The following is a 21,811-nucleotide window of genomic DNA, read 5'->3' on the forward strand; positions in this document are numbered from 1 at the left end:
ATACATATTGACCCATAAATCTTTAGTTCGCAAAACCCCATCCATCAACCGAGCCACCATTCCTGGCTCGACTATGTTCAATTAAACAATAAATTAAGCTCTGTAATTATTACAATACTTATGCATGCAGAACATGGAACAGAATTATGAGAATTTGACCATTAGCTAGGAACGCTAGCTGAGTAACTTAAATGGAGTTTAATTAAGTCAGATTACGACTCTAATTACTTTGAGGGAATATGTCTACGATTCTCTTGATAGCTGTTAGGTTCCTGAAAGAATTCATCTTGAAGTCTCGTGAGGAATCTTACTCTTCAAATATTCCTCCATTTCATTGTTAATTAAGTTTTCCTTATTCATCAAGAAATGAAGTTATAAATATACTCCGTGTCTTAAGATAACATACCAAAAGTGGGTGGTGTCTCTTAACTTTTTATACGGCCAACTATTAAACAATAGATAGTTTAACATGCATTCCAACTTTTCCCCTAATCATTATTAGCGTCTTTTAAGTACTTTTCTTAAAACAAAGAACATAGAAGCCAGCAAGAAATGATGGAAGTTAATAAAAAATCAAAGCCAGAGAGGGGAGGAAAACAGGGACACAAATATCCCCATGTGACTCTGATTTGGGGACAAAGCAAAGAAAGCTGGGGGCTCCTAGAAACAGTCTCACATGGGGGGAGGAAGGACATGATTCTCACAAGCTCCTTGCTTTTCACAGCTCATCCTTAGCCAAAGTCCTCCATTTTCCCACCACACCCACTATCCCCGCATAAATTAAATTGCCCAAGAGATGTCCACTTATTTAATCTTATCAGTTTTAGTTATGTATGATTAATTAAGAACGTTTTATTGCATTAAAATATAATTTATCATAATTGATTCTCACTCGTTTTAAAATAATACCTGGATGACGTATCAAGTTGAGAGTACGAAAGAACTAATCCGTTAAATTATTTCAGTCTGTCCAGCTGCATAATATATATGCTTGTTGATTCCTAATTTGCCAAACACCCACAGAATGATGAAAACCCCATTCACTCAATTATAAACAACAGGCAGTCTGATCCAAACATGAGAACATATAGTGATCAGTGCCATTCTCTTCCAAACACTTGTCATCAAGGGAAAAAATCCAATAAAATAAGCCTGCCAAAATGGTACAGTAAAAGCAAGATGATTAGAGATGAGCAACTGAACGGTTCTGATGCTGTGACCAAGGGGAAACAAATGGGCCATGCACTGAAGCGACACACGAGTTGATATGCAGTATGCACTAAACATTTTTTATCAAACATGTAAGCTGCATAATAATAAGCTTAGGAATGAATTTAATATGGTAATGTAAGAGAGAATGGATGCCAAAGAGCTGGGTCACATCGGCACGTGGTTGCTGATTCCTCTAGTTATTAAATTACACTGCCAAATTTCCACTAAAACCGTTGAGTCTTTCACCACCTAGCTGTTGCTAGCTGTCTCTAATCCCCCTCCCATGTGACTTACCCCTCTCTCTTATCTCTATTCTATTCCCTTCCTTCCTAGTTCCCACCTCCCTCCAAAACCTCTGGACCTTAAAAAAACCAATCATAACGAACACGCATACACTAAAATCTAAAAAAAAAAAGAGCAGCCAATAAAGAACCTTCATGTGATAGAGATTTTATGACTCATACTTGGTTCTATAACTCCCATTCCTTTAATATCTCTATCTTCGCAAAGGTTTTAGAAGCCCAAGAAGCAGATTGTTGTAACAGCAGTTGAGGTTGTTTTTGTTAGTTGTAGGTTATTGCGATTTCTCCCCCGTCTCATTCGTTTTCTCAAACACATCCTCTGCACTGTATTTTCGCCCTATCTCTATATTTCGGGTCACATCCCATATATTGGAAATGGCACAGTTACCACCCAAAATACCGAGCATCCCACAAAATTGGCCTTCTTTTGCTCATCACAAGATGTCAGCCATGGCTAATTTCGATCCTACTAACACTACTCAACAACAACAATATCATCATCAGCAACAGCAGCAGCAGCAAAATTCTTCACCACCATTATCACAACAGTTACCTTCCTGGGTCGACGAGTTCCTCGACTTTTCGTCAGCGCGGCGTGGTGCTCATCGGCGGTCGGCGAGCGACTCCATCGCGTTCCTCGAGGAATGCCGGAGCTCCGGCACTGTCGCGGGAGCCCATGGGTTCGACAGGTTGGACGAGGAGCAGCTTATGTCGCTGTTCTCCGACGACATTGCCTCCAGTGGCTTCCCTCCGGCGCTGTCTAATCCTTCCACGCCGTCCGATCAAAATAGCAACAATGATGAGAAGCCAATGGTATTAGACGAATTGGTCCCAGTTAAAGAGAACCAGAAGCAGCCGCCGCCAAAGAACAGCGAGCAAGGGGAAGTGGAGAGCTCATGCAAAAACGAAACAGCATCGCCACCGTCGTCTGTTGCCCCCAGCAGCGTCGAAACTACCGCCGATCCCAAAAGGGTCAAAAGGTAATGTTGACCTCAAAATTATCGCGTTGGTTACATGAAAAAAGAAACAAAATTGATTGCACACCAAAACCAAGAATGAGTTATGGATCAATTTAATTACTTATTGTTCCTAAGGCATAAGTTGGTCAAAATTGAATGAATCGGGAGATTAAGAAAGATGATGATGATGACAATATAGAAGTTATTTAATGAGTGATTTGTGTGGCGGGAATTCAGAATATTGGCGAACAGACAATCAGCTCAGAGGTCAAGGGTGAGGAAGCTGCAATACATTTCTGATCTGGAGAAGAGCGTGACGACGTTGCAGGTGAATTACAAAAGCTTGTACTACAAGTTTACTACTAATTTAACGATTCTTAATTAAAGCTAAAAGTAATTAAATTGTGATGAAGACGGAGGTATCAGCGTTGTCGCCACGTGTAGCGTTCTTGGACCACCAGCGTTTGGTTCTCAACGTGAATAACAGTGCCTTGAAGCAACGCATTGCTGCCTTGGCCCAAGACAAGATTTTCAAAGATGGTAACTCTCATCCTCTCTTGTTTTGTCTCATAAGCATTGATTTTCCCTTAAAAAAAAAAGCCTATCAGTCCTCTTTTCTTTTCCTTTTTTATATAAAATATTCTCCCTATTTCAGAATACTAGTTAATCTAAAATTATGTATGTTTCAAGAATATTTTGTTTACTACTCCTCCGGTCCTTAATATAAGACCCATTTAACTAATTTGATTAGATTAAGGAAGTTAGATAAGTTAGTTAATTATAAGAAAAACGACATATTTTTCCTAAAACACCATAATAATCTTTTTTAATACCCCATCTCCCTCTTCTATTTGATTATGGTTGAGGGAGTATCAATAGGGGTAATTTAGAGAAAATTGATAAATATGAGAAATGGGTCTTATATTTAGGACCAAAACCAACTCAAGAATTGAGTCCTATATTAAGGACCGGAGGAGTATCATGTTAAAAGATGTCACCAAACCTTTGCATTAGTCTTTTGTTGGCATTCTACCTATTCCGACTCACAACTTATGGAATAGTGCAAAGCCCGTTAACCAAAAAGTTGTGAGTCTTTAAGGTTACTAAATTTGTCTTCATATAATTAGAATAGATTACTGTCTAATCCTTTTTATAATAATCCCCAACATGTTTCACGATATAACATGTTTTGTTTAAAATAATAATTTTTACCTGATATTTCTAGCTAATTATAAAAGTTACTAACTAGTTAACTAAACTCTTGCTAATTGATGATTGGTATTGAGGGTAATTTTGATATTTTATAAGAAATAAATAATTTTAACTAATTTCATTAAGTTATGCATAGTTATTATTAAATGCTTGTGATAAAGATGGGAGGGAGTACTTTGAATGTGGTTGGTAATTTTGATTGATTGGGACTGATATAAAGCACCAGGATTACTGAGAATTTATCTCTAATGTGGTTGTTTCAAATGAAAAAACACAGCACATCAAGAAGCATTGAAGAAGGAAATAGAGAGACTGAGGCAAGTTTATGAGCAACAGAAGCTGCTGAAGAGAGGCAACTCAGTGAACAACAACAACAATATGAATGGCAATTCATTGCCTTTTGCTTCTGTTGAGAAGGAACAGCTTCTCAGTTGACACCGCATTTGCCTAATTTCTCCTAATTAACTCCAACTTACATGCTGCCATTTTTATTGCAACTTTCATTCTGTGTGTTCATTCATGTTACCCCCTTTATTTTTTTCCCTCTGGGTGGGACAGGGAGACCAAAAATTATGGATTTATGTTTGGATGCATGAAAGATGTCAGAGAGAATTCATGTTCTCTTCTCTTGTTATTTGCCTTTTCTTTTATTTTTGTTATTCTGCTCTGCTAATTCAGTCTTTTTTGTCTTGATGTAAGCAAAAAAAGAAGAGTAAATTATAAGGGTAATTTTTGTTACTGCTAGATGAAACTTGAGAGTTTGTATGCATGTAAAGATTTTTGTGGCTGAAGTTCATGTTCATGTTTAATTAAGAGCTCAGTCATGTTGAGCCGAAGATCTTTTGAGCAAGCTCGCCAGTCAACTTTATTTGGCAAATCCTTGTGATTGCTTAGAAAAAACTGTTTTATGTCTCATATATTTACTCGTATAATTCAAAATCACTTAATTTAACCAACCTATTCCATATAACGTGGAAAAAGATGAAGGTATTACTGCAAAAGAGATGGTCGCAATTATTGGTGCCGCTAATGTGATGTAAAACAATCATTTTAAAATGTAAAAGCATCCTCCAATATTGAAAAGGTGAAATTGGTCTTGTACTGGTTTTACATAAAGTGAGCAATAAGCTTCACACAGATAATCTGACCGGGAAAAAAAAGAACAACTTTACACAGCTAAACTTGGGCCTACTAGTGTCTTCATCTCTCGTCACAAATGGGCACTGGATGGCTCCAAAAGTAATGAAATGATGAGAAATGAGCCCTGAGAGCTCGGCCAAGTCAAAAAAAATGAAAAGGCCTTATTCTTAAATTGATATGAGGAAGCAATTTTTTTTCTAGTTAGGCAGAGGATCTTCTTGTTATTAGAAGTCATGTTGTTTTACCCATCGTCCGTGGGTTCAGTGGTGAGGGGGTTGGACTTAGTGCCTGGTTGTCCACTTTGGCACGGGTTCGATTTCTGGGAGTGGCACTTTGTTGTGCCTCCATCGCGACGCTTGGGGAGGCATATTCGCAGCCTTGTGAAGCGGGGTTCCTCTGGGGCTAATTCCCATGAGGTTAATGCTCTATAGCCAGGGGGAGGTGGAGGCATGTGTACTCTCCTACTTGGTCCGTGGGCCCGTGGAGCGGGGTTAGTTTCCCTGCCCTTGGATTGGGTTGAGCCCAAACCCCTTCCTAAAATTCTGTCACCAAAAAAAAAAAAGAAGTCATGTTGTTTAAGGTACTATTTGACACTATAAGTACCTTTTCTAATAAGAATTTAAACCTTAATTCATTATGTTATGAGAGACTAGTACTACTTCCGGTCCTAATTATAAGAGTCAGTTGATTAATTTGAGGAGACCAAGGAGAGTTGAATTAGTTATTTGTCCTAAATAGGTGTTGTCTTTTCTAAAATATTCTTACTAATCAAGTGTATTGACTAGAACTATTATTGTTAAAAGAGCTAATTTGAAAAAAAAAAGTATAAATATGAGAGACAAAGTGGATTAAAATCTTATATTTAGGATCAAAGTAAAAGTTAAATAAAGTCTATATTAAAAACCGGAGGTAATATATTGGACCTAGCCAGCATAGGCTATTACAAGGAAGCAAACTTGTTAGAGATGCTTGGTGCCATGAGGTTGTTTTTGGATAACTGTGTCATAGAATCCTTTCCAAAAAAAAAGCAAATACTATTATTGAGGGAGAATCTTGGCAAGCAAGGAGATCACGGCGGACAAAAAAGAATATTTGATGGTGTAAATTCGATTGAAAGCAGAGCCACGGCCCTGGCACAGATTCTCAACTTTGGGTTCTCTCTATTATCCATACAAATACAGCAATATCATGCCATTTAGGATCCGATCCTGCACCTTGTACACTCTTTTGACTGAATTTTATAAATTGTTAAAAAAACTGAATTTTATAATTAAAAAAAAAAGAGGAAAAAAATCTCCTATTAATCGAAAGTTTAATTGCTCCCTCCTAATAAGTTGAGTGATCATTTTTTTTTCCTTTAACAATCTAACGGTCAATTGCATGACGGGCATTCTTTTTAAAAATACGTAATATCTGTTTCTTTAATAAAAAAGGAAAGATTTTAAAATGGTACGGTAAGGGAAAAGGTATGATATAGGGAGAATTACAATCAGATCCTAATAATGAGATTTAATTATCTAAGTGAAGGGTAAATAATACTCCTCTGATCCTTAATATAAGACTCATTTAACTAATTTGATTAGATTAAGGAAGTTAGGTAAATTAGTTAATTATAAGAAAAGTGACACATTTTTCCTAAAACACCATAATCATCTTTCTTAATACCCCTCTTCCTCTTCTACTTGATTATAGTTAGGGGAGTATCCATAGGGGTAATTTAGAGAAAATTAAAAAATACAAGAAATGGGTCTTATATTTAGGACCAAAACCAACTCAAAAATTGGGTCTTATATTAAGGACCGGAGGAGTAATAAATTTTGGAGTATAAAATAACAACAGGTTCAAACTAGTCATTTATTATTGGGACTTTTTAATAATTAATTTTTTTTAAGGATTTCTGTAATTCTCTCCATAATTTACGAGGGGAGATAGATTTTACGGGGTGGGTACAAACAAAAAGGTTATAGTTAGGGAAATGTGTAGGAAAAGGACAAGACTGTCACTGGCTAGATCTCAAGGCGGTGACTGGTCGTAATCCATCAGGACGGGTGTAAGGCCCATGAGAACTGAGAAGACCATCCATGTGGACACCACATTTTGCGATGCCTAAGCTTGTGCAGGATATGCCATGTGTGGTGTGCCCGCATCTCTCCGGTTCTTTTCACCACCAAAACGACATTTATTAATTAACATCTTAATTATAAATAAGTCTTGTGAATTTACAATATATCCTCTCTAGTGTGGGGTTACAGTTATTTCTCATAAAATATTAAAATAATCCTAAATAAAAATCGTTTGTTATTGGAGAGGTCTACTTAATTAGTTCAAAAGTTTTGCAATTAGCCGTGAAAGAGTCTGGTAAAAAGGGATTTTACTTTTCTGATTTTATTTATTAAGCAAAGAGATAAGGTGATTTTATTATACTTATAAGTTATTTTATTAATTTTTGTAACATGAATATATCATTTTAATTTTTACTTCTTTGGTCTTAAAAATAAAACCCACTTTATAGTATGATTTACAATATAAAACGAGTCTTTTATTTATGATCAGAATATTTATTATTGTATGGATTATTACTTTCTTGGAATGCATATATATTAAGTATTGTTGAAATTGAAAAATTATTAAATTTTAAGATAGAGTTAATGATATTTAAGATTTTTTTTATTTTAATGGAAAATGTTGAAAATGATTTATAAATAACATGAGATGATTATAATAAATTGATATCACTTCCAATCGTTAATGTAAGATCTAGCTTGATATTTAATTTGGTTCTAAATATAAAACTTTAATTTATTTTGTTTTCAGTATTTATCTATTTTGTCATCCAGTAATTTTAATGGTAATTACACATGTTAAGAAGTTACTATCAATTTGTAATTCAAACAAGTATAATTAATAAGTGTATTTTAGAAAATACAACATGTATTTATTACAAATAACTAATTTACTAATTTTTTTAATCTTTTTAAATTAATTAATTGGGTTTTATGTTAAGCATAGTAGGTAGCAATGATTTTAAAACCGGACCGGACGGTTAGACCGGTTCGACCGGTGACCAGAGAACTTTTCGGTTCGTCTTGCAGGGTTTAGCCGTTCATCTAGTTCAACCGTCCTGGGCTGCTTCAAGTCGGCCCTTAGGCCGGTAGCCAGAGTTCACCCGGAAGCCGGAGCGGTTTTTCAAAAACCGAACGGCCGACTTGTGTCGCCTAGAATGTTGAAGAAAAATCGAAGTCCATCTCCAAAAAGCCCCCTTAATCCCCAATCTGTGTCACTGTCTCTTGTTCATTGTTTAGTCTATCCTCCCTTCCTCTCGACATTCAACAGAAAGTGAGAAACTAAGAATTCAGACGCTCCATTCCCTGGATTTTGACAGTCGCTCTCTCGCTCGACTATGAATGTGAAGACGCAATACAGTATGCTGCCACTGAAATTCTGACCTTCCATTGCTTACCCATTCAGATAGAGTACGCCGTCAAAATTACTACCTCAAACTTCAAGCCTTGTCGTGCAACTCTTCCACTGTTCTCTGCTTTTAAGTTACCGAGTCATGAGTTGCAGGCTTGGAAATAAGGTGAATAGTGAAATCAATGTGAAGGATCAGTTATTGGCGGAGAAAGAGAAAGTGATATTTTATATTTACTTTTTTGTTTGTCTTTTGTGGGATGTACGAGTCGAGAGGGACCGCCCATTACCCTCTCTAGTATTAATTTAAAAAGAAGATCAACGGTGGTTTGAGGGTGAGGTGCCACTATAGTTTTTCTTTAGTTCTATATTTATTGTTAATATTTATATAATTATATAAGTATATAATATTATTTTTTATTTAATTATTACGTCACCGGTCCGATCATCGGTCTAACCGATCTGACCGTATGAACCATGACCCGCTGATCTTTCTGGTTCTATATCCGGTCTGACTTTTAAAACATTGGTAGGTAGTATAAAAATACTCCCTAAATCCATTCTTATTGGCTGGGACAATGACGAGCTAACGATGACCGTTGACTGCTGACCCAGTCATAAAATGAAAGCAAGATGAAAATGTCATTACGAACGCAAAACAATGTGAACTTGTTTTATAAATGTGAAAGTGTGTTCCCCCCCCCCCCCCCCCCTATAAATACTCATTAATTTTTTTAACGCTTTCGGCTTCAGGGGTTCAGATCCCTGTTTCGAGGAAGAAGGTGATGGGCCACCCTCCACAATCCACATGCGCGACGTGCGTTGCTGGGATTGGATTCGGAAAGAAGTCGAAGATGATGATGACCGCCGAAGATATTTCTCTCTTCCCAGAAAAGAGTTCTGAACGTACAGAGAAGATGATCTTTTTGTGTTTTCTCCTTTTTGTGCGAGAGAAGAGGGAAAGTGCTGTACTATAAGGGGGCATTAGTGATTTTTAACAGTTTAAGTATGATCATCTCTACCGACGACATCTTTAAATATAAAAATTAGTTAAAATTTAATTTGTTTTTAATATTTATTCATTTTGACTCAAGTATTGATGAGTTTTCATTTAATGGTAGTTTCAATTCACGTTATTAATATAAGTATTTTTGAAAAAAATAAGATTAATTTATTACATATAACTAACTTAATAATTTTGAATACAACAGATTAATTATTTAGTAGGAGGCTGATGAGGTTAATCCATGAAAAATGGTGTGTAAGGACTGAAGAATGTATATACACACACATTTATATAATCAGCAATAGTCTATGATGATATATTTTTTATGTAAAAATGTGCAAATCGTGAAAATAAAGAAAGCGAGTTGCGTTTTTTTTTTGGGGTGGAAAATTGAACTCACTGTTGGCATGTTCTTAGATTCTGACAAGGAAGAAGATAAGATATATATATTCCACGCAACTTACTGATTCTCCATTGTCATTCTTGATAAGTTGTCATTGACTTGATGTTTTTGGGATGAAATTTGTTTAATTTGATAAATAATGCCATTGACGAACCTGCTTAAGCGAATCAAGACCCAGCAGGGGTTGGCTGGCTTTGAAGACAAATAAATCATATGAGAAAATAAAATTCCAGATCAATAAATCGGATTTATTTATAATTATGATTGGTTATCACTTATTTGACTTGAATCCCACGAGTATCATGTGTCGCTCCAAATATCTTGGTGTCGCCGAGCACCAAGCGAACAATAAAATAAATCAAAGCGTGCCATCTCAGGTAGCTTTCAAGTGCGTAGTTGAGTGGGAGAGTGGACCTGTACGCCGGCGTGCCTCTGTCAGAACTCAGACTAGCTATGCCCTATAGATTCTGATTTACCAAAGGATTTTGATTTCATTTTGCTCAAAGCGTGTAGGATTGTTTAGGTATAAATCTTTTCTTTGTAGCATAAGAGTTTTCTCATACAAGAAAACTTTAATTTTTAATGAGATGTTTGAATTATTCTTCCAGAAACAATTTTATAAAGTGTGAGATGTGTGGTGAATATATAAGAAAAATTTTATCTTGATATAAATTTTTTTCAAGTGTTCTTATTCGCAAGTACTCGTAGAGGTAGTATGAGTACTCGCAAATTTGAAAACTATGATAACGTTTGAACCAGCAAAAACATAAATAATTTGGATTTATGTCCGCACCAACACAACTTTCACCCTGGAATAAGGTCAACATGTTCGAGCAGAGCAGCAATAACTGAAAAATTAAAATGCAGAAATAGAAACAAAATCATCTGTAACTTTGAGCATCATTTTTACAGGTTCTCACTATTAAATACATATATTTTTTTGGTTATATATTGAAAGAACAGAAGATATTATTTAGTATTCGAATTAAATTTTCTCATTAATTTTTGGCCACACCTAAAAATATTGTTAAATTAATTAATACGTCTATGCGCCACCGGGTAAGATCACCTCATAACCAATCAAATTTTTGTAGTACATCTGAGTCACTATAAGGATTTCTTTTGTTTTCTTCCGCTACTGTCCACACATATCAATTTTTTCCTCTTTTTGTTTTTGTGTTTTTCTTTTCTCTGAGCAACCCCGGTTGTTAAGAGTTTTTTTAAAAACTTTTTTGCTAAGACCCTGACCTGGTTGTTAAAGTTTACTTCATGATATATAATAATTATATATACACACACAACACAACAAGAATCTGTTCTTCACCTCAGACTACGGATGCCCTGAGGCGTTTTCTGCAACTCCGTCAAAATTTGTCAGCAACTATATCAAATGAGAAACGTTTCAAAACCAGCATGCTTCATCTTCATTCTTCTTCTATCAGTAGTTCTTGAGGTTGAAGGGCGTTATCTTCAACACAGTGCTTCTTCTGCATTGTTCACTTCAGATGGAGTTGACGAGGATGGTGTTCAACCCCAGAAGAATTCTCACTTGTTTCTCAGGGGGAATACCGGAAAAACCGAACCCTTTGAAGAACAGTGTGAGCAAATGTACGGCTTCTTGCCATGTTCAACCAGCATGCTTGGTCATCTCTTTCTGATTCTGGTTTATGAGTTCTTGTTGTTCCATGGGGAATCATACTTGGCTTCTGGGGGTGAGCAGATCTTCAAGATTCTTGGCCCTGGGCTTTTCGGTGCAAGTGCCTTCGATCTTCTTGGTGCCCTTCCTGAGTCTTTGATTCTTCTTGGTATGCTAATTTTCTTTTTCCTGTTTCTTAGATTTTTCTTAACTTGTGGCTCTAATCTATGAACATGAAGATTGAACTTGAAATTTGAACAACTTTTGGATCTTAAAAATCTGCATTTTTAGCAAGTTTTATGTCTCTCATATTTCCACTGGCTATAATATTATTATATTAGTTTCCTGGAAGACTACATCAAGTCTTGCTAATCTCTACCAAAAGACAAAGTCTTGGTCATCTTTTAAAATCCAAAGAAATCCCAAATGCCAGTGCATCTGAGATTATGAAATAAATTGCCTGAACCTATCTTCAGCTTGGAACTATCTGAATCACATGGCACTTAAAGCATGCCAGTGGACAGTCTCTGAAGAACCTGCTTCATCTGGTTCTGCTGTACATTTCTATCCTAGTATCCGTAACAAATTGAAATAATCTGTGCGGACCACTTTACCATTTTTCTTAGAGATTTTGTGATATCATTTATGAGATTCTGTTTTGTTTTTGTTATTAGTTACTGGGCTTTCCAGAGAGACCAAGGAGAGTGCTCAAGAGTATGCTTCCACTGGAGTTGGCATGTTGGCTGGATCATCCATCTTGCTTCTCACAATAGTTTGGGGAACCTGTGTCATCACTGGCAGGCAAAACTTGAAAACTGACTCAAGGAATAGATCCTCTCATTATTCAAATTCATCAAGGGCAACTCCTAAAGAATTATTAGCTGGTTTTTCCTCCATCTTTCTCTTTAGTTTCTATGCTTATTAATTATTTTCCAATTGTTAAGTGGTATCTGAACTACCCAGACCAAAAGAAGTAAAGAACTATGCAGTTGATATATGGAAAATATTATACCTCCCGAAACCACACATTAAGAACTGAAGAGAAAGTGGTATTAAACTACACGTGATTGAGATAACAGACGCATGAGGATCACATGGCATCTTTTAGCTGGGTTTGACGTTGTCATTTTAGTCTCAAGTTTGTAAAAATGTTTTTGATGCATTAATATAGGTTCCCTTTGATATTTGTAAGCAACGTATGAAACCATTTTGTTAATATTTATTTATTTTTATTTGTTTCAGATTCTTCATTAGTGATTACTTCCTAGCATTGCCTCTCACATGCATCTGATTTTTTCTTTTTCTTGGTCTACTAGGTTTTGGGATTACTATTGATAAAGAGACAAAGGAAATGGCAAGAATCATGATTCTCTCAGTTATACCGTTCATAATTATGCAGATCCCCAGTGTGTTTCGATTCTCTGCAGTGCTTCGCTCTGTGACCCTGATGGGTGCTCTTACCGTTACTGTCATTTTTGTCTTGTTGTACTTCATTTATCAGGTAATTCAATCCAACAATTTCTAACTCTATTAACATTAAACCTTAACAAAGGGAAAAAACTTAACAGACTTATGACGTGTGGAGAGAAGGAATCAGCATTCGTGATGCTAAGTCATAAAATTCGATGGAGGAATCAGATAGCAAAGAGAGACTTAAAAAATTTATCCAATGCTTTTGTCCATATGATTCTCAATGCAGTTAATGTCAGTCCATGAGAAAATTTACAGGAGAATGACTTCTTGTTTGCTCGTAATCTGCAGATATTTAAACCTCATATAGAGAAAACAAGGCTGGAATACATAAAACATCATGACTTAATATTGAGAATTTTCGAGCATGTTGAAAAGCAAACCCTTCAAAAGATCCTCACTGAGGATGGATCTCCCAATGTGGCAGCCATTAATGGGTGAGTAAGAAGATTTAATGGGGAACTTGTCACAGACTGTTAAATACATGACTAATCACAAATACTTGATAATGCAGGCTATATAACGAAATTAGTCAACACGGTGGAGAGAGGGATTTATTAGCTTCTGAAGTGAAAGAACTGCTGCTCAAGAACAAATTAACCGGGACAGACATCTCAGAGGGACAAGTTGAAGACATGTTAAGAGTGTTTGATCGAAATGGTGACCAAATTATAACCAAGGAAGAGTTTGTCACTGGATTAACACAATGGATTGAGCAAACGAAGCATGCTTTGGATAAACAATACATGCCAAGAAAATCACTCCAGAACATTTATCAGGTAGATATAACATAATATACACCATGCATACATTTTACTTCTGCTAAGTTAAGCACGTCCTCATTACTGCATTAGTTGGTGAATGTGAAGAAAAAATATGGTTTTGGAAAACTTGAAGGAAATATGAGATAGATGTAAAGCAGAATGCTAACTGATCTCGCATTACTAGGGTTTCCTCAAGCCATGGATGGAACACATGAGAAAAGAGCGTGAGATTAAGGGACATCTTGTATCTGAAATCTTAAGGCATGCTCAGAGCGATATGGTTGTGCAGCTTCTCAATGATGATGGAACTGCGGATGAGTCTGCTATAAGAAGGTATCAACTATAACCCTAAACCAAAAACTCACAGTTACTTACTTTGAAGATTCCGAAAACACAAAATTAACTGTCATCTGAACATAAGGTTGTGTTCGTTGTCCCAGAAACAAGGACTTGATAAGATTTTTGTTGTGTGTCATATATGTTGGTGAGCATTATTAACACAGATATGATGTAACAGGTTGTTTGAGGAAGTTGATAGCAACAGAGATAACAGTGTTTCTCAATCCGAGATACGGAAACTAGTGACCAACCTCCACTTTGGCAAGGCAGTGGATGAGGAGGAAGCAGTCAAGAAAATAATTCAAGATTTTGATATAAACAGTGACAATGTAATTACTGAGGAAGAATTTGTGGATGGATTCACAAAATGGGTGCTTTCATCTTCCAAACAAGCTCCACACTCAAAACCTCAGCCTCACCAAGAAGAAACTCATCAGGTATTTGCACTATTCGTTTCTCTTCTGCAGTTTTTTTCCCGAGAAAATGAATTAATTAGTCTGCCCCATTAAACTTAGTCCCTTACGGTTGGTCTCTACACTCTATTACTTAGTTTTGACTCAGTCCTTGAGTAGCTAGATGATTTTTTCAAAGTGTAGAGACCAAGATATTAAATGGACTAAACCTTAGGAATTGAGTCGGACAAATTAAACTATAGTACTGAGCTGTAATCGAATCAAAACCACATAGACTAAATGATTCATTGTTTATAATGTTTTGAACACTTGATGATTCAATTTTCCTTTTTCTTCCTTCTTCTTTCTTGTTTTTTTTTTTTTTTGTATTAGACCTGGGAATATGTAGAGAAGGTTGTGGAAGAGAAGCATCAGCACAAAGGAATATATGGATGGATCATGGCTATAATAAATGTGGTGGTAGGAATCACTATATTATCTATTCTTGCGGAGCCATTAATAGCAAGTGTCCAGAAATTTTCTGCGGCAGCAGGAATCCCATCTTTCTTTGCCTCTTTCATTTTAGTCCCTCTGGCCACAAATTTTAGAGAAGCGACCTCAGCCATCAAAGAAGCTAGCCACAAGAAGAGAAGTAACACTTCTCAGACAATGTATGAGGTCAGTCATGAGCAAATCACACTAATCTACTCTCTAGTTAATTAAATTATAGTTGACACCCCTCTTTGTTTTAAAAATATCCCTTGATTGATTCTCTTAATATTTGACTAAATTTTATCTAAAAACTTACATTTATAAACAAAATTAACTTTCTAGATTTCCCTTCTAGAAAGAAAATTACATAGCTGGATGGTGACTAAGAGATTTAGGAAAATTTCAGTAAAAAGTTGATATATTCTAATCATTAATTTTGAAATGCAGATTTATGGAGCAGTATTTATGAACAACATTCTTGGATTTTCGGCAATTGCAACTCTGATATATGTGAGAGAAATAACGTGGGAATTCTCAGCTGAAGTGCTGGTTGTGGCAATCGTCTGTTCTGTAATGGGCCTGTCTGCAAGTTTTCGGCCCAATTTTCCTCTGTGGACATCCTTCGGCGCATATCTTTTGTATTGGCTGTCTTTAGTTCTGGTTTATGTTCTCAATGATGTTCTTCATTATGAGTGAGCCACTCTTTGAAGATCTTGACCAACTCAAAATGATATTATCAGGATAGTGACCAAACTTTATAATTTATCATGCTTCAATGACTAACGATAATGTGTAACTAAATGTATTGTTATAGGTTTAGATTTTAGTTACGTCTAATTTTCAATATCTTGATCTTGCTTGTGATCTGATTACACCTTTATATTTATAATAAATGAACATTGTATGATCTGTTGATCCGAAAAAAGAAAAATTATCAAATTGCGTGCTTTCCCACGTCCCATGAAGTTTGACTTTTTTAAGGTTCCGTTTGGTTCTCAACTTTGATAAATTCCTGGGATGGACATCGCGATTTCTGTGCTTGAAGCTAGTTTTTTTCGTTGAGAAATACTACCTCCGGTTTTTAATATAAGATCTAATTTGATATTCAATTTGATTTTAAATATAAGATCCCAATTTATTTTATTTATCATATTTATTTATTTTTTCTAAAATAATCTTTTTAATAGTTGTACATGTTAAATGTTTTATTAAATGATAGCTTTAGTTATAACATATGATTAACAAAGATATTCTAAGAGAGATAATACTTATTTATTATAAATAACTAACTTAACAAATCTTTTTAATCTTCTCAAATTAGTCAATTAGTTTTTATATTAATAACCGGAGGGAGTAATTAAACTCTTTAATTTGAAGATTGTTGACGGGGCCTAAAATGCTTTATCTCAAACCTTAAACAGACTTCAAAAGACAAATCTTAAACAGCCTGTGTGTTGATGTGTTTTGCCAAATAAAGAATTGGACCACGTCAATTTTTTTTCCAGAAGTTTGAAAGTATGAAACTGTATGACATTCAATGACTTTACTTGTGCGTCTTGATTTTCTTATTTCCACTATTTCTTCATGTACTTCTTAACAACTACTTCATAATAAGGAGACGAAGTCTTTCTGTCCTTCACTTGGGCAACAACCAAGCAAATCATGAGAACCATTTTGAGAAAATTATGCTTTGTTTTATTCATTATTTTTGCAGTAACGATTGTGGTTGAAGGGCGTCATCTGAACCCCGGAACTTTTCATAACGAATTGGTTTCAGATGGAGTTCATGATGATGAAAATGAACTTCAACAAGACAAAACAAACTTACTTTTTAAAGGCATTGAATTTGAACCAAATTCTCAAGAAGAGTGCAAGCAAATGTATGGCTTCTTGCCATGTTCAAACAGTATTTTTGGCCATCTGTTTCTGATTTTGGTTTATGAGTACTTGTTGTTCCATGGAGAATCGTATTTGGCTGACGGAGGTGAGCGGATCTTCAAGATTCTTGGTCCTGGGATTTTCGGTGCAAGTGCTTTTCACATCCTTAGTGCCCTTCCAGAGTCCTTAATTCTTCTTGGTATGCAACTTCTCTTGGAAGTAAAACCGCATTTTAATTTGATCCTCAGATTATTTCGAACTCTGTTATACTCAAACAGTTATTTTGATCTAATTCTTGTCTTTATAGAGATAGCGTTTCTACTCATGGTGATTTTCTTTCATCTCGGCTCTAGACTCGCCAAGTGTCTTTAGTTAACTGTTTGATTTTGTAGCACGTGTTTTAATTCTTCAGGTTGTGTTTAATCAGAAAATCTAGGGAATGAGTTTAAACGTGAGTGAAGTTTTAAATATGACCACAAAGATGCAGCATTGCTTATGATTATGAAATTCACAAGAAGCAAACATATCATAATTCAGCTTCATTGACTCTTGAGTTGTTTTGCATAATTCTTAAATGGAAGTTAGAACTGGCTTGGATCAGAGAAGTCTATACTTGTGAAGCACTTTAATTCTTAATTGCGTGCAATATTTAAATTTGATGAATTCCAAACGTATGATTCCACCTCTATCTGATGTTGATAAAATTAAATACATCAATCTAAGAAACCTTTCTCATGTCTTACATCCCAATTACAAATATGTCATATTTGCTTTATCAGCTATGTGATTAGTGTTTATTATCAGTCTCTGGACTTCTCAGCAGTAAGGAGATTGCACAAGAGTATGCTTTTACTGGAGTTGGCTTATTGGCTGGATCATCCATCTTGCTCTTGACAGTGGTATGGGGAACCTGTGTTATAACTGGGGCCCAACAAGTTAACAATGATTCGAGTCTTAGAATCTGTGATGATTCTAATTCAATACCAACAAGACTAAAATCATATTTGACTGGTCTGTTCCATCTCAATTCTCTAATTATGTTCTAACGTCAACTGCATTCACATCATTGGTCAACATAGAATACTGTTTCAAATTCTCAGAACTACCTGCTTGACACGTCTGACAATTTGTGAGATTTTAGGTTATGGCATTACTACAGATTTGGAGACCAGCCACACTGCAAGAATCATGCTCGCCTCTGTCATACCACTCATAATAATGCAATTCCCTAACTTGTTTCAACTCTCTTCTGGGCCAAGAACGGCGACTTTGATAACTGCTCTCATCATTACTGCCATTTTTCTGCTCTTGTACTTCACTTACCAGGTTTCCAACCATCACATTTCTCCTAGTATAAAAGTTAACCTATGCATGGCCTTATAAGAAAAGTATTATGATGATTTACTTTATAAAGGAGAAGAGAATGCATGCGGGGAGTAGTGGACAAGAAGAAAATGTTTCTGCCAATTGACTTCCATTTTGCTCTTAAATCTGCAGATTTTTGAACCTTGGATACAGAAAAGAAGATTGGAATATGTGAAGCGAAATCATTTAATAGTAAGAATATTACGACATGTTGAGAAGAGTACCCTGGAGAGGATCCTCACCAGGAATGGATCTCCAAATATAAGTGCCATAAGAAGGTGAGATTTCATCAAAAAGCTCTTCCGGTAGATGAGAATTCTGCTTTCTTGTCTACAAGGGTTCTATTTAGTTCACCACAATGGCTATCTATATATTGCAGGCTATTTAGAGAAGTGGATCAAAATGGAGACACTGTTGTATCAGCTTCTGAAGTAAAACAGATCCTGCTTAAGACTAAATCAAGTGAAAGAAGTATCAGTGAAGAGGAAATAGAGGACATGTTAAGAATTTTTAACTTGGATGATGATGAAAATAGAATAACTAAGGATGAATTTGTGTCTGGCTTTATAAAATGGCTTGAACAAACCAAATTTGCTTTGAATAAACAATATATGTCAAGGAAATCACTCAAGGAGTTATATCAGGTACTAAATGCACCTCGTGACTTAGAATTCCACACATTCATGTTATAGTTACATGAATTTTGAAATTGGAAGAGCACTTGAGAAGCCGCTGACTCATTTTGTGTTTCTGACAAACTTGAAAAAAATCTGACAGGTTTTTGAGCCATGGATTGAGAATAAAAGAAGAGAACAAGAAAGGAAGAAACATATCATATCTGAAATCTTCAGGCATATTCAGAGCGATTTGGTTGTCAGCCTCCTTACTGATGATGGCAAACCTGACGAAATTGCTATTAGAAGGTTAACATCTTGAATTCTTCTTCTCACCTATCTAGGCGCAAGTATAATAACAATGAGAATGATAATACGCCTTGACTAGATTAAAATCATGTAATGCTAGTTAATAATACTGGAATTATGAGTTGAACAAGTGAGTTCATATCCACTAATTTCACAGGTTATTCGACAAGATGGATGCCAATGAAGATAACTTCATTTCCCGGCCTGAATTAAGAAAACTACTCAAGGAGATCAATATTGCTAAAGCATCAATAGATGTGGAGGAAGCAGCTAATAAATTCATTGAAGAGCTTGACGTTAACAGGGACCATGTGATTAGTGAGGAGGAATTTATTTCTGGGCTCAAAAAATGGCTCAGCTCATCATCTCCCAGTCGTGTTCATCCCTCAGAGTCAGAGTCAGAAGAAGATATACTTCAGGTAAGTGAAGCACAATAAAGCTTCCAATCTTACTCTTCTCTGTGTGGGCCAAAGACCCAGAAGTTAAAACTGATACCATATTGCTGTGATTAAGATGTGGGAAGAGACAGATATGGTGGTGGAAGAAAATCAAAGCGAAGCAGTGATTGATAAATCGGTATGGGCATGGCTGAAGGCAATAATAAATGTAGTGGTGGGGATTGCCATGTTATCTGTCCTTGCAGAGCCCTTGATAGAAAGTGTACGCAGGTTTTCAAGCGGTGCAGGAATTAATGCATTCTTCATCTCATTTATATTGGTCCCATTGGCCACTAATGCTAAAAAAGCAATTTCTGCAGTCAAAGAAGCAAGCCATAAGAAGTCCAGAACTACTTCTCTTTCCATTTCTGAGGTTAGCCATCATCTCATCATCATCCTTCATTTCTCCAATAATAACTTAATCTATGAAGGAATTTTTTAAGGATTTGGAAGAAATGATTTTGCAGATATATGGAGGGGTGTTCATGAACAATGTGCTGGGATTCTTTGCGATCTCAGTTCTGATATATGCTAGAGGAATCACATGGGAATTCTCAGCAGAAGCACTGGTTGTGGCTCTGGTTTGTATTGTGGTGGGGCTTGCTGCCAGTTTTAACTCCACTTTTCCTATATGGTCTTCCTTCTCTGCGTATCTCTTGTACCCATTCTCTCTTGTCCTTGTTTTTCTCCTCAAACATGTTCTTTCCTACACTTGAGCACAATTTGGAGTGCACCTTTCTTTTATCACACATGTTGACTCTGACCATACCATTGAATTTCATAATTTATAAATAAATGTTCACATAAATAGCATCCATCATGACTTATCAATTCTTGACATGAAGAACTCAGAAAATAACAAGCCAAACCATGTCTACTCCAGTAGTTCTTTTTATCGGGATCAAACGAAACACATGCAACACACAGGCACAGATTTAAACTTGTGGTTTCCCTATCAACAAGGAGCATCGTATTATTAGACTCAGAAAGAATACAATAGCTATTTGTAAGATTTCGTTCATGCAAATTTGTTTGGAAAGTTTTTACTCATGATGATAGATATTCAGAAATTTTTTTAGCTAAAAATTTATTCTGAAAATTTAAAATCATAATAATATTAAACTATACCGTTAAAAAACTAATATTAACCATTAAAATAGTGATGATATTTTTAACTGCAAGAAGTGACGTTACTATGATTGTAAACTTTCGGAATAAATTTGCATAAAAAAAAAATTTCAGGTATTGAAAGTTTCCGAGGACAAAACTACAGCTTAACGATCTGATGTGATTGAGATACAAAATTTCAAACCAGGAAAAATAGAGGCATAAAAATGCTGAAGTCAGGGCGATTAATCTAATAGAAATTCATGATCCAGGAAGTAGCCATGTGGAGGATGGAGATTTGGCAAGAGCGGTATGCCGCATTTATTGTCATATTTTTTTTTCCCTATTGTCATTTGTAAATTATTTTATACCCAAATCATGTGAAATTGAGCCACATCACCCAATCAATTCATTTAATTAAAATCCCCAAGTCCTTGTGTTTCCCATCCATCTCACGCCATCTCACCTGGACCCACTCATTAAGATTAGATCTACCCCGTGACTGGTGGATCTGAATATTCATAAAACTATTTTTTTAATTTTTCTTCAAAGCTTTTCAGGGCTTACAATATTATTAAAATGTCAAAGGTTGCGGATCTTTTAGAGTCACAGTTGAAGCAGTTCATTCGGGTCGGGGCAATTGGGGTTCATTCTTTTTTCTTTTGGGGGGGGGGGGGGGAGAATGAAATGGGGTAACGTAAAATCACGGATGTTATCGGTGATTTAAAACTAAACTAACAACAAGTGTTGGTTCAAGTAAAAAAATTTAAACATCATGTTGTGAGTTTGATCATTAGGACAGTGTGTAAAAAAATACTGTTGAGAGGGGTTTCTGTTACGATACCTGATAGTACCTTGAGATATTAGTCTGTTACCGTTCAGATAGGAGGATATTCTGGACAAAAAAAAAAAACTAAACTCTAAACTTTATTAATATGAATTTGACTTTGATATCAATAAAGAACATCATATTTCGTAAAATTAATATTAATAATAATTTACTATTTCCCTAAAATGTCTTTAAGTCTTATTTCAAAAATATTCTTATTAATTTTTACAGATATTATTGAATAGAAAAAATTCAAAAAAAACCTCTTGAAATTTAAAATTCTAAATCAATTTTGTTTACTATATTTAGAAAACAAATAACAATATATTTTTGTAGTAATTTTTTATTTGAGATTTTGAAATTTAAGAGGTATTTTTTTGGAGATTTTCTCTATTCAATGACATCATACTATTTTGAAAAACTAATCTATTGCTTCTTTAAAATTTCCTTAGCCTTTTTAAAATAAATACTACTCTTAATATAATGCATTTTTGGAATCTAAGATTAACAAAGGACAAAAAATAAAATAAATGA

At 35.4% G+C, this 21,811-nt stretch overlaps 4 protein-coding genes across 4 annotated transcripts; all 4 read left to right on the top strand.

Moving 5' to 3' along the window:
- Positions 1-1,665: 1,665 nt before the first annotated feature.
- Positions 1,666-4,305, top strand: LOC114721953 (basic leucine zipper 61). Its single transcript, XM_028907847.1, has 4 exons — positions 1,666-2,494; positions 2,711-2,801; positions 2,887-3,013; positions 3,963-4,305. Exons 1-4 carry the CDS (start codon positions 1,890-1,892, stop codon positions 4,118-4,120), a joined length of 981 nt encoding a protein of 326 aa, XP_028763680.1. The 5' UTR covers positions 1,666-1,889; the 3' UTR covers positions 4,121-4,305.
- A 6,662-nt stretch (positions 4,306-10,967) lies between these two features.
- On the top strand, positions 10,968-15,677 carry LOC114721942 (sodium/calcium exchanger NCL). Its single transcript, XM_028907836.1, has 9 exons — positions 10,968-11,450; positions 11,956-12,165; positions 12,598-12,782; positions 13,043-13,188; positions 13,266-13,530; positions 13,700-13,848; positions 14,033-14,291; positions 14,640-14,924; positions 15,186-15,677. Exons 1-9 carry the CDS (start codon positions 11,036-11,038, stop codon positions 15,432-15,434), a joined length of 2,163 nt encoding a protein of 720 aa, XP_028763669.1. The 5' UTR covers positions 10,968-11,035; the 3' UTR covers positions 15,435-15,677.
- Positions 15,678-15,755: 78 nt separating this feature from the next.
- Positions 15,756-18,525, top strand: LOC114721949 (sodium/calcium exchanger NCL2-like). The gene is made up of 7 exons (XM_028907842.1): positions 15,756-15,786; positions 16,453-16,815; positions 17,421-17,627; positions 17,758-17,942; positions 18,114-18,259; positions 18,361-18,412; positions 18,517-18,525. Exons 1-7 carry the CDS (start codon positions 15,756-15,758, stop codon positions 18,523-18,525), a joined length of 993 nt encoding a protein of 330 aa, XP_028763675.1.
- Positions 18,489-19,676, top strand: LOC114721941 (sodium/calcium exchanger NCL1-like). The gene is made up of 4 exons (XM_028907835.1): positions 18,489-18,625; positions 18,759-18,904; positions 19,062-19,323; positions 19,548-19,676. The coding sequence occupies exons 1-4, from the start codon at positions 18,593-18,595 to the stop codon at positions 19,554-19,556; spliced, it is 450 nt and encodes a 149-aa protein (XP_028763668.1). The 5' UTR covers positions 18,489-18,592; the 3' UTR covers positions 19,557-19,676.
- Positions 19,677-21,811: the final 2,135 nt, after the last annotated feature.

Source organism: Neltuma alba, unplaced genomic scaffold (assembly GCF_004799145.2).
Source record: "Neltuma alba isolate B1F8T4 unplaced genomic scaffold, ASM479914v2 tig00012079_pilon, whole genome shotgun sequence".
NCBI classification, from domain to species: domain Eukaryota; kingdom Viridiplantae; phylum Streptophyta; class Magnoliopsida; order Fabales; family Fabaceae; genus Neltuma; species Neltuma alba.

What these genes read in the sequence shown, in the direction of transcription:
- LOC114721949 (XM_028907842.1), top strand. Translation starts at nt 15,756, where the DNA reads ATGGACATCGCGATTTCTGTGCTTGAAGCTA. An exon ending in AGAGTCCTTAATTCTTCTTG is followed by an intron (nt 16,816 to 17,420) that starts GTATGCAACTTC and finishes GTTTATTATCAG; the next exon opens with TCTCTGGACTTCTCAGCAGT. An exon ending in AATATAAGTGCCATAAGAAG is followed by an intron (nt 18,260 to 18,360) that starts GTGAGATTTCAT and finishes TATATATTGCAG; the next exon opens with GCTATTTAGAGAAGTGGATC.
- LOC114721942 (XM_028907836.1), top strand. Translation starts at nt 11,036, where the DNA reads ATGAGAAACGTTTCAAAACCAGCATGCTTCATCTTCATTCTTCTTCTA. An exon ending in CACTCCAGAACATTTATCAG is followed by an intron (nt 13,531 to 13,699) that starts GTAGATATAACA and finishes TCGCATTACTAG; the next exon opens with GGTTTCCTCAAGCCATGGAT. An exon ending in CTTCTCAGACAATGTATGAG is followed by an intron (nt 14,925 to 15,185) that starts GTCAGTCATGAG and finishes TTTGAAATGCAG; the next exon opens with ATTTATGGAGCAGTATTTAT.
- LOC114721941 (XM_028907835.1), top strand. Translation starts at nt 18,593, where the DNA reads ATGTCAAGGAAATCACTCAAGGAGTTATATCAG. An exon ending in CACTCAAGGAGTTATATCAG is followed by an intron (nt 18,626 to 18,758) that starts GTACTAAATGCA and finishes AAAATCTGACAG; the next exon opens with GTTTTTGAGCCATGGATTGA. An exon ending in GACGAAATTGCTATTAGAAG is followed by an intron (nt 18,905 to 19,061) that starts GTTAACATCTTG and finishes CTAATTTCACAG; the next exon opens with GTTATTCGACAAGATGGATG.
- LOC114721953 (XM_028907847.1), top strand. Translation starts at nt 1,890, where the DNA reads ATGGCACAGTTACCACCCAAAATACCGAGCATCCCACAAAATTGGCCT. An exon ending in AGAGCGTGACGACGTTGCAG is followed by an intron (nt 2,802 to 2,886) that starts GTGAATTACAAA and finishes ATTGTGATGAAG; the next exon opens with ACGGAGGTATCAGCGTTGTC. An exon ending in AGACAAGATTTTCAAAGATG is followed by an intron (nt 3,014 to 3,962) that starts GTAACTCTCATC and finishes GAAAAAACACAG; the next exon opens with CACATCAAGAAGCATTGAAG.